The following is a 12,390-nucleotide window of genomic DNA, read 5'->3' on the forward strand; positions in this document are numbered from 1 at the left end:
TGGTACAGAAACCAGATGGCAGTTATAAGAGTCAAGGGACATGAAAGGGAAGCAGTGGTTGGGAAGGGAGTGAGACAGGGTTGTAGCCTCTCCCCGATGCTATTAAATCTGTATATTGAGCAAGCAATAAAGGAAACAAAAGAAAAGTTCGGAGTAGGAATTAAAATCCATGGAGAAGCAATAAAAACGCTGAGGTTCGCCGATGACATTGTAATTCTGTCAGAGACAGCAAAGGACTTGGAAGAGCAGCTGAACAGAATGGACAGTGTCTTGCAAGGAGGATATAAGATGAACATCAACAAAAGCAAAACGAGGATAATGGAATGTAGTCAGATTAAGTCGGGCGATTCTGAGGGAATTAGATTAGGAAATGAGACACTTAAAGTAGTAAAGGAGTTTTGCTATTTGGGGAGCAAAATAACTGATGATGGCCGAAGTAGAGAGGATATAAAATGAAGACTGGCAAGGGCAAGGAAAGCATTTCTGAAGAAGAGAAATTTGTTAACATCAAGTATAGATTTGTCAGGAAGTCGTTTCTGAAAGTATTTGTATGGAGTGTAGCCATGTATGGAAGTGAAACATGGACGATAAATAGTTTGGACAAGAAGAGAATAGAAGCTTTCAAAATGTGTTGCTACAGAAGAATGCTGAAGATTAGATGGATAGATCACATAACTAATGAGGAAGTATTGAGTAGGATTGGGGAGAAGAGAAGTTTGTGGCACAACTTGACCAGAAGAAGGGATCGGTTGGTAGGACATGTTCTGAGGCATCAAGGGATCACCAATTTAGTATTGGAGGGCAGTGTGGAGGGTAAAAATCGTAGAGGGAGACCAAGAGATGAATATACTAAGCAGATTCAGAAGGATGTGGGTTGCAGTAGGTACTGGGAGATGAAGCTTGCACAGGATAGAGTAGCATGGAGAGCTGCATCAAACCAGTCTCAGGACTGAAGACCACAACAACAACCTCATTTTGTAGGCCTAATAAATTTATGACAAAAATGTATTCTTATTATTGATAGGTTTAAAAACTTCATTTAATAATCTTTTTCAGCAACAACCAACTCAAAATTGAACTCATAGTACAAACGGTGACCTTGTTGTTTGATTTCTGGTGTTGTTACCTTAGATAGTACTTGACTGAATTTTAGTTTATCCAGGTCCCATCTCCTTAAATTCCCACCTTTTTGCAGTTTCTTCAGTTTTAATCTACAGGTCATAACCAATAGATTGTGATCAGAGTCCACATCTGCCCCTGGAAATGTTATACAATTTAAAACCTGGTTCCTAAATCTCTGTCGTACCATTATATAATCTATCTGAAACCTGTCAGTAACCCTAGGCTTCTTCCATGTATACAGCCTTCTTTTATGATTCTTGAACCAAGTGTTACCTGTGATTAAGTTGTGCTCTGTGCAAAACTCCACCAGGTGGCTTCCTCTTTCATTTCTTAGCCCCAATCCATATTCACCTACTATGTTTCCTTCTCTCCCTTTTCCTACTACCGAATTCCAATCACCCATGACTATTAAAATTTCGCCACCCTTCACTATCTGAATAATTTATTTTATTTCATCATACATTTCTTCAATTTCTTCGTCGTCTGCAGAGCTAGTTGGCATATAATCTTATACTACTGTAGTAGGTGTGGGCTTCGTATCTATCTTGGCCACAATAATGCCTTCACTATGTTGTTTGTAGTAGCTGACCTGCATTCCTATTTTCCTATTCATTATTAATCCTACTCCTGCATTACCCCTATTTGATTTTGTGTTTATAACCCTGTAGTCACCTGCCCAGAAGTCTTGTTCCTCCTGCCCCTGAACTTCACTAATCTGCACTATATCTAACTTTAACCTATCCATTTCCCTTTTTAAATTTTCTAACCTACCTGCCTGATTAAGTGATCCGACATTCCACGCTCCGACCCGTAGAACGCCAGTTTTCTTTCTCCTGATAACGACATCCTCTTGGGTAGTCCCCGCCCGGAGATCTGAATGGGGGACTTTTTTACCTCCGGAATATTTTACCCAAGAGGATGCCATCATCATTTAATCATACAGTAAAGCTGCATGCTCTCGGGAAAAATTACGGCTGTAGTTTCCCCTTGCTTTCTGCCGTTCGCAGTACCAGCACAACAAGGCTGTTTTGGTTATTGTTACAATGCCAGATCAGTCAATCGTCCAGACTGTTGCCCCTGCAACTACTGAAAAGGCTGCTGCCCCTCTTCAGGAACCACACGTTTGTCTGGGCTCTCAACAGATACCCCTCCGTTGTGGTTGCACCTACGGTATGGCTATGTGTATCGCTGAGGCACGCAAGCCTCCCCACCAACGGCAAGGTCCATGGTTCATGGGGGGGGGGGGGGGGGACAAAATAAGGTAAATGTAAGTAATGATATCTTGGCCTAGTTGTACTATAAAATTGTACCAAAATTTGTGTGTAATAAATAGCTTTATCCTTCAAATATGTTTTCTTAAGTTCATACTTTTATTCCAAATAAACTACAATACCTCTTTTCTTTTTATGCAGTTGTAAGAGGTTGATTTATTCCTTCAAGAATCAAACCTGATGCATCTATGTAACACCCGTAACAGCAAAAATATATACCGAGTTATGATGTCGAAAAAAATAAAAATTTATATTTAAAAATAAAATTTGGGGCAATACCTCTTAACAGTTGTTTTACAAGAATAAAAGCTTCATCAAGTTTGCAGAAATTAGAGAATTTCCTAACTCATAACAGGGGCCAGGTCTAGTTTTGGTAACACCCGAAACACTACTTTTTTATTAATAACCAGAAGAATAATAAAACAATTCCAGTATCGACATTTCTAACATGAAATATAATGTAAGCCTTAAAAGTTTTCAATATTAAATTCAATAAATATTTTTCCTTACATTATTTTTCCTGATTTTAAGGTGTGTGCATGTAACACCCGTAACTATGGGATTGCCCCACAATGACTGTCAGTTGTTGGGTGAAAGATTGGTCCCTGTGGTCCCCGACAGATAAACAGTCTGTTCACAGAGCTCAACATTACAGCTGTTCAACGACACTTGTTTCATGTAGGTTAGCTGCTGTTTACGATACTTGTTGCAGCACATTGGCAATGGTAGATAGTTCACATGTGACCTCTGCCTGGAGGAATTCATTTACAAGGTACTTAGTGTCAACTAGCAAGTAATTTTAGCCTATTCAAAGTGTAATAATAATCTACAATTTCCTAGCACTAGCAATAAAGGGGATTGAATTTTAATGCAAATTTAAATGGGGGAGGGGGGAGTTTCTTCCAACTGCTTTATTAGGTGTAATCCTATTGGACACAGTGTTACCTTTCTTTGCTCTGATCTGTGAACTGACTTGCCCAAACAACTGTAGAGTAACCTATAGTTATACCTGGATTCTAAAATTTGGTGCACAATGATCTGCAGTACGAATTACTTTCTGGGCAATCTGATGATAAACCGCTCAACTGTCGATTGTAAAAACAGGAAAAAGAGAGAAGACAAGAGAGAACTTTCAAGTCTTTCTATGATTCTTATAGATTACATATGTCCTACAGCTGAAGAAATGTTTTATCATTAAGTCTGCTGTTACACATGCAAATCAGCACTCATGCAATGGGGCCATAATGAATAGGAAAAATTTTGCTTTCCAGCAATTAAAAATGGAGTGGAATATTCAGAGGTCTTCACTGTGACCGAGTTACTGCATTACACAAATACGAAACTGCTAATTCCTCTACCATCCATTGCAATTTCTTTAACTTATTTGCACATTATATACATGCTAACACATAAATACTTCAGCTGTTTCCTGTGGTGCAGAGACTCAGTCACATAGGAGAAGCACAGGATACAGATAAAGATATCTATAACAATTATTCTTTTTTGAATGTTCATACAAGTGAATAATTACGTGTCACTGTGGAGAAACAACGTTGTACATACCAACTGTTCATAAGCTGCTGCTCTGTTTTGGTAAAATGTGGCCAGATCAGTTCTTTTATCTGTGGGACAAACACTGATTGCTTCATTGTAACACTTAATTGCTTCATCATACTTTCCTGCTTTGAAATGTTGATTTCCTGCATCCTTGTGATACAGTGCTCTTTCCAAAGGATTCTGCAACAAACATTCCCTTGGGTAATCATATGCGAATGGTTCATTTGTAGGTACAGCATAAAATTGCAAATAAAGTTTAACGTTTGCAAATAATGCTTCAAATTTATTCAAAAACAAATAGAATTTTAAAGTTATGTGAATAGTTCAACCTCGGGAAGAGTTTTCGCAGAATTCACTGAATCGAGACCTTCCGTGTCAATCGAGGTTTGATCGCCGGTCCCCAACAAAGATGATTGTTTACTTTTAGAACTCGATGACGAGTCATTATTTTGGCCGATGGAAGAAGCATTTTGTTTTAGATACCAATAACCTATACCTAATGCTACCGGAGCACCTACTACTAACGCAATTTGCCATTTCGACCAAGACGACGTCGAAACACCAGACGATGCCATAACACACGTTACTCTGGGTGGTGCCCCCTACTGCGGTGAAAGGCCGAAACAAATGAGAAGCGAAAAAGCAGAGATTGAGCAAGGAATCAAGATGGGAAAATGGCATTAGAAGACGATGATACTACGTGGTAAGTTTTTTAAATCAAGTCGTTTTATTTCAGGCATTTATAGAAATATGTTTAGACCTTAGATATCAGTAATTCAGTAGGGATGGTAGGAAACTGTTTCGTGAAGCTGCGGTTGACAACTAGGTGAGAATTGGATGGCTGCTGCGAGGTTGTCATTAGATTACAGTGCCTAATGAGATGGGAGGTTAAGATTAGTAGTTCGTGTTTGTCGTAAATGCGACTGTTGATGGAAAGTAGCTCACACAACGTAGGAATTTATTTTTTGACGTGACCTACAGATTGTGTGCCACGTTATCAAATAGTTCTATTACAAAATACGTTCAGCAATCGTTGCTTTGCCAATTCTAGCAGACGCAACAATATTGTATGCTATATCAGATGTAATGGATCAAAGCATTGTCAAGATATCCACTAGTGAATTTTCAAAGTGTGAGAACAAATGGAAACTTTGAAGCCACTGACAGTAAAATTGTGCATTCTTGGATCAGATTTTTTCTTCAGTTTTTTTTTTTTTTTTTTTTTTTTTTTTTTTTTAATACAGGGTCCCTTTGCATTCTAACCAATACCAAACTATTTCCCATGCCACGCGTCTTCGTTGTTATGTGTAATCCATTTGTCACTATAGCTGTAAGACAAACGTATATTCCTAATGAGTTGGCATTATGCTTGAAGAGACACTATATGCTTACACTGAGGAACAGCTGTGCGATCGCTTAATAAAATAAATACACAAGACACCACGGACAACAGAGGATGAAAAGAAAAAAAAAATGGTTGGCATCAACATATTTCTTTGGGTCATACCAAATGTGTTTGTAAAAACCGAACGAAAAGGCAGTACCTTTATGGCACTAACTGTTGTATAAAAGTGAAAGATGACACATCTTACTACGTTATAGAGATCAATATATGGGAATGTGTGCGTTATTGTTTTGAAGTATGTTAAACATTATTAAAGACAATGGTATTGACTACATTATGAATACAATGTTCAGAACACACAGCTAACTGTACATTGAAGAGGGAATGTAAAGTGTATTTTAACTACCTGTGCTTCCTTCCTTGTTTGTTTTGAATTGATAGTGCCCTGTCAGTCATATATAACATGTCCCAGAAATAGTTGAAATCATATTGTGATCAGTATTCAGTAAAAAAAAGTTTTGTGCTTGTATGAGTAAAGATTTTGGTGAGTATGTAATCGAGAGCTTTTCGGTGTTGGATGATGTGTCAATGTCTACATACATTCTCTGCAAATCCTTGTGACATATATGGCAGAATGTATGATATATTAAGGTATCTTCCAGTACCCTTCATAGATGGGGTGTGGAAAGAATGGTTATTGGTGCACTGGTATATTCATTTTGGCTGTTGTAAGCCTATGCTTTTATCTTCACTATTTCTGGCAGCAGTAACATACTAGGAATTGACATTTTTAGTGACAAAAAATAAGAAAATTGATTTATTTTACTTATTTCTATTCACTAGTGTCAACAGAAAAATATTCTATGTCATTCCTACACTTGCACAATACATGTGCACCTATTAAAGATATGATAATGACTGTTGGTGGTGTACATTCTTGAGCCCTCTGTCTAACTTTTTTTTTTTTTTTTTTTTTTTTTTTTTTTTTTTTTTTTTAGTGACAATGTATGCTAAAGGCCTCTCAATTCATTTCTTTTGTTGTGGAATTTGTCACTAACTATCATTCAGAATTTGAAAATAGTATTGCTGATAAGCATAAATCAAATGAGATAGTGCAGTGTTGAGAAACTGGCCACAGATTTGGGAGGATCAGGGTGGTGCTTCCACTTTCCAGATATCCTGATTTAGGTTTTCCTTAGTTTTCACAAATATTTTTGTGCAAACATCATAATGGTTCCTTCAACAACGTGACAGCAAGCCTCCTGAGTTATTCACATTAAATATATCTGAATTTACCTATTTGCCTGTAACATTTTATTTTTTTCCATTGTGTCAAGTTGAGAAATCCTACAACATCATATAAAATGTCTTTACGTGAATCAACCACTATACATCCCTGTAACACATGAAATGAAAATTTCCTGCAGTTTAATAAAGAATTAAAAGTGATTGTAAGCCAGCAAGGAGATGCATGCTATTAAAATGAGATTTCCAGTAAATGATAAAGTGCAAAGGCACACGTAATTTCTTTACATCCTTAATTCTCGTAACTCTTATAATAAGAGAGATATATGATACACTGGGTGTCTCACCCAAGAGTCATGCATTTTCTCTTGTGTTTCAGCAGATATTTGCAGTTACATTTTTGCATTGTGTAGTGCTCATCACCATCATTCATGCAGTGCGCAGTGTTCAACGGAAAGCATCAGCTTGTTTCCCGTTCAAACAAAATTATTTTTAAATGAGAATTTTGCGTGTCCATTCGATAGAGTGCTTTAAGATTAGTCTAGTGCAATGTTTGTTATATTGATATGTATTAACTAGTAAAACTCTAAGAAAAACCAGTATTTGAGCTAACACCAAGCACACACCACTACTGCGTCACAGTTGGATTGCTGTGTATTCTTTGTGTGTTACTGACCTCTATAATGCCTATCAATGAGGTCTGCTTGTGTGTGTGTGTGTGGCGCGCGCGCGAGTGTACACCTGTCCTCCCCCCCCCCCCCCCCCCCCTAAGGGAAGTCTTTCCGCTCCCGGGATTAGAGTGACTCCTTACCCTCTCCCTTAAAACCCACATCCTTTTGTCTTTCCCTCTCCTTCCTGAAGAAGCAACCATCGGTTGCGAAAGCTAGTAATTCTGTGTGTGTGTTTGTGTGTTTTGTTCATTGTGCCTGTCTGCCGGCGCTTTCCCGCTTGGTAAGTCTTGGAATCTTTGTTTTTAATAAACAAATATTGGGTTAGACTAGTTTGGGAGCACTGTATCGAATGAGTGTTTAAAATTCAAATTTAAAAATAATTTTGTTTGTAATGGGAAACAAACTGACACATTTTGTTGACTGTGGATGTCACATGAAATATGTGATAAGAAATAAATGTTTGGGCTGACTACAGCCACACAGTGCAAAAACAAATCTGCCAAAATGCCAGGAAAGATGCACCTGACAACTATTCGAAGGAACACTTAGTAAGTTTGCTTACTATATTACGCTGTAATGGGAACTGTTTTGTGAAGTCAGCGGATGTGGCATCATCCTGAGAGCTACTACATAAGTTATTGTAACCCCACTGAAAGAATTTTGGTCCTCATTGACCAACACCTCCATTCAGTTGCCCATAAATTTGCCTCACATGTGAAAGATATGAACCACTTCCTTCACCATCTCTCCACCATCCCCTCCTCTGTACCTCTTTGGTCCCTGCTCGTCACTGTTGATGCCACTTCCAAATACACCAAAATCAGTCATGCCTATGGTCCTATCCCTATTGAACATTACCTTTCCCAATGCCTTTCAGACTCCAAACCCACTACCTAATTCCTCATACACATTACTAACTCCATCCTAACTCACAACTAGTTCTCCCTAGAAGTGACTACACAAACCAATCCACAGCCCAGACATGGGCACCTGCATTGCATGCTCCTATCAAGCTTGTTTATGGGCATCTACAGGAGGCCCTCTTAGTCCCCCAAAAAGCCATACCCTTAGTCTGGTTCATTTTCATTGATGATATCCTCATTATCTGAACTCAGAGCCACGACACTCTGTCCTCATTCCTTCACAGTCTCAACACCTCTCCCATCTGCTTCACCTGGTCTTCCGCAACCCAGTGTGCCGCCATCCAGGGCATTGATATCCTCCTGAGGTTCCATCCACATGTCTGTTCACATTAAACCTGCCAACCGTACCTACATGATGACAACTGTCATCCCCTCCACAGACAAAAATTCCTCCCTTACACCTGGGCCACTGGGGACGACATATTTGTAATGACAATAACTCTCTTGTCACCAGGACCTTCTTAAAAAGGCATTATTCCCCAGATTAGTCCACAAACAAGTCTCCCCTGCCATTTCTTAACACCCCCAAGAACAAGCTACAATGGAGTGCCCTCTTCGTTACCCAAATCACTTCAGACTGGGACAACTGAACCAAATCTTTTGTCTAGGCATTGATTATCTATCACCGTGCCCTGTAATGTGGGACATCTTACCCAAGATCCTTCCCACTACTTCTCAAGTGTTTTTCCATCACCCATCCAATCTCCATGACATACTTGTCCATCACTATGTCACTCCCAATCCCAACCCTTTTCCGCAGGGATCAAATCCCTGTGGCAGAACCAGGTGCAATACCTGCCCAGTCCACCTACACAGCATTTCCTATTTCAGTCTTGCCACATTTCCTATTCCAGTCCTGTCACAGGTTTATCCTACCTCATTAGAAACTGGCCCACCTGCAAAAGCAGCCATGTCATATACCCAATCATTGCATAGTTGTCCACCAGGATGATTGTCACTGCCAAACTTTGACCAAGAGCAAAGTAGTTCACGATGAACATAATGTGCTTGACTTCAATGGTTGCTTCACATCACAAGTCATCTGGAGCCTCCCCTCCATCATCAGCTTTCCTGAACTGATCAGATGGTAGTTATCCTTACAACTGCTTCTTGCTTCCTGAAATTGTTCTGCCCTCAATCCATGGTAGCCAACTACCCCCAAACTCTTCACCCAACTGTTTCCACACCCTCTGCCCTATAACCTCCTGCCTATTCTCATCTCCTACCCACTTAGTGTGCTGTCCTCTGCAAACTAAGCTGTACATCTTTACCCACTCCACTCCTTTTTTACTCTCCATCCCCTCCTCCCTCCCACCACCACCACCACCACCACTCCTCACAGCCTCCTGACACTGTGCCTGTTGGCAGTCCCGTTGCTGAACACTCTGCAACACAGTGCTCTCCATCCCCCCCACGTATACCCTGCTACCCTTTCCTCACACCCACCATATCACTACTTTTTGTGTGCGCGTGTGCGCGCAACCTATCTTTTCCCTACGTTGTAGAAGTTAGGTTCAGGACTTTTTGGCCAGGAGAGCATGAAACAGGCACCTGCTCAAGGCAGAGCTTCACCCCCATGCTCACTCCTATGCCACAAAGAGGTAAAGGGCCTATTTCAGTTTATTATGATAACCATTTGTTCTCAAGAAACACAGGAACCATTACATAGTTATTTTGTTCTGCGTGCACATGAGTTGTAGGAAATAATCCAACTGTGATGCATTTCACAAGTGCACAGGTCACAGTCAAGAGGACACCAGAGTTGCATCAGAAGAATCTACTAATTTCAGTGTAAATTATGTATACCTATGTGCTAATACATTGTCTGCATAGTATTATTGATTCTTTCCAAAAGGCTCTTTGAGAGGTCCACCATATGAACAAAAGGCAGTAAAAGTAACAGGAAGTGTAGCCTCTGCCACAGATAAAGGTGACCTGCCTGGTTGTTTGCTAGCTTCACAGGACAGTATCTCTAAAACAGAATCACTATGCAACACATGAAGGGGAAAAAAAAATAATAATAATTTGAGCATTTATTGAAATAATGTATATTAAGGTATACTCTGCTTTGGCTCGTAGAGACGGTGCAGCACTGGTGTAAAGTTCTGATCCTAATCCTACCTAACACTGTAGATGATTAATAACTAATATAATTGAAGTACAGCATAGACTGCAATTTAGAGTTCAATCTGACAATAGGTAAACACATCAACTATCACTTATCGTAAACTGTCTGATGACTAGAAATGGTCAGCGTTGTACATAACATGTAGGCAACTGTAGAACTGGAGCTGCTGAACTGGAACTAATGAGAACTGGCATGCAGCCATTTAAATATTGGCGTATGAATTTGCCACTCTGGACAGTGTAGTGGCTGCGCATTGCATTACGTGCAGAGAGGGATGGAGAAGACAGTGTGCTCTGTCTGACATCCAGCTGTCGCCTACCCTTGTAACTGTCAAGGCTGGGATAAGTGTTGTTCTGGTCCAGTGTTTCTGCGTCTGACTTTCCCTACATCTAAATGCTCATAAAAATACTGCTGTCGTTTCTTAAGGTAATACTCGTCACTTTTGCTTAATGCCACTCATAACACTACAGCTGCTAAGTACCCTTAGCATACCAGAAATAATGTTGAAATAAACACTAAAATGTCTGTGCACACCCTGAAGAGCACATATACAGATGAATGCATTAGAATGACTTGGCTGAAACACAACATGGTGCACTGCTCCTTGTCACCGTGCCATAGCAACTGGCTGACTAAGTACGAGGGCTGTTCAATAAAGAAAGAACATAATTTTTTTTTGTTTTGACAACATACCTTTTCTCATTCCCATAATTTTGATGGTCCTTCTCAAAGTAGTCATCCATGAATGCCATTCACTTCCGCCAGTCTTCAAATACATGCTGGAAACCATTTTTTGAGAGGTCCTTCAAAATCACCTCCGCAGCCTTCACCACTGCTTCTGATGACTGACAGTGCCTCTCACGAAGGCGTTTTTTCATCTTAGGGAATAGAAAAAAGTCACATGGGGCTAAATCCGGATTATATGGAGGATGAAGGATGCACTTCACGTTGATTTTTGCAAGATATTCAGCAACAACATTGGCAATATGGGGCTGCGCATTACTGTGGTGCAGCACTCAGCGCGCTTCACGGAAATGTGGTCTTCTGCACCTGATATGGACTTGCAATGTTTTCAGGACATCTCTGTAGTCCAGTTACTGATGTGTGTGTGTGTGTGTGTGTGTGTGTGTGTGTGTGTGTGTGTGTGCAGATACAACATGATGGTAAACCATTCCTTGAATATCAAAGAATTAGATGAACATAACTTTCCCAGCAGAAGCAACCACTTTGCTTTTTGGGGGGTTGGTGATGGTGATTTCCATGCTGAGCTTTGCTGTTTGCTCTCAGAATCAAAATGATGTAGCCAAGTTTCATCAGCAGTGATTACATTTGAAAGAAACTCCGGATCTTCCTCTAACATTAGTTTTAACTGCATACAGATCTGTATGCAAATGTCCTTTTGTTCGGCAATCAACAGTCTTGTAACCCATGACACACAAACTCGTGGCATGTGTAATTTTTCTGTCACCTACATGTGGGTGGCACCCAGTGAAATGTTCAGTATTGTAGAAAGTGATCTTAAAGTAATTTGCTGATACTCTCTCACAATGACAGCAGTAGTGTTGTTTTCGTTTGCAGGAGCAGTAAATGGAGCATTGGGCCCACCTGCCTTTGAAATTGATTGTATCCTCTCTTTACACATTTTAAACCATCTTTGAGCTGTGCTGTAGGGAAGAACAGACTCTCCATAGTCCTCCTGTAACATTGCATAGGCCTCAGCCAAAGATTTGTTGAGACAAAAGCAGAATTTCAAAGCCACCTTATGTTCCTCGCGTGTTACCCCCATTGCAATGGTAGACGATACGGAACGTATCTGACCTTGATTGCCTCTCACAGGTGGGAACCAGGAGTCCGAACAGTGAAACTACTACAGCGTGTTTGTTGTACATTAAGGTAACAGAATACCATATTATTAAATTTTAGTGTGAGAAATTATGGCCATAAAAAAAATTATGATCATTCTTTATTGAACAGCCCTCGTAGAATTCAGAGTGGGATTGGACTATTCTGAGCCTACAGAAAGCTTGGGTCTTATAAAGGAGGGAAACGAAAGCCAAGTTACTGGACACAGTCACGTGACTTTTAGGTGGTTTCCTGGTGCTAGCATTCAAAGGTGCACTCAAAATGG

At 40.0% G+C, this 12,390-nt stretch overlaps 2 protein-coding genes across 3 annotated transcripts in view; one reads left to right on the forward strand and one right to left on the reverse strand.

Annotated features, from left to right (window-relative positions):
- LOC126278672 (mitochondrial import receptor subunit TOM70) overlaps window positions 1–4,529 on the reverse strand; it is a 71,934-nt gene extending 67,405 nt beyond the window's left edge. Inside the window, exons 1-2 of the mRNA XM_049978910.1 lie at window positions 4,280–4,529; window positions 3,957–4,130 (exon numbers count right to left, since the gene is read on the reverse strand). Of these exons, the coding sequence (XP_049834867.1) occupies window positions 3,957–4,130; window positions 4,280–4,525 (420 nt within the window). The 5' untranslated portion in view covers window positions 4,526–4,529. The remainder of the gene's footprint in view (window positions 1–3,956; window positions 4,131–4,279) is intronic.
- A 19-nt stretch (window positions 4,530–4,548) lies between these two features.
- The window catches only part of LOC126278670 (TBC1 domain family member 23), a 224,873-nt gene continuing 217,031 nt past the window's right edge, over window positions 4,549–12,390 (forward strand). The window contains exon 1 of one of the 2 annotated variants that reach the window (XM_049978909.1): window positions 4,549–4,653. In XM_049978909.1, coding sequence (XP_049834866.1) covers window positions 4,625–4,653 — 29 coding nt within the window. In that variant the 5' untranslated portion in view covers window positions 4,549–4,624. The remainder of the gene's footprint in view (window positions 4,654–12,390) is intronic. The other variant, XM_049978908.1, reaches the window with a different exon arrangement.

This window comes from Schistocerca gregaria, chromosome 6 (genome assembly GCF_023897955.1).
Source record: "Schistocerca gregaria isolate iqSchGreg1 chromosome 6, iqSchGreg1.2, whole genome shotgun sequence".
NCBI lineage: Eukaryota > Metazoa > Arthropoda > Insecta > Orthoptera > Acrididae > Schistocerca > Schistocerca gregaria.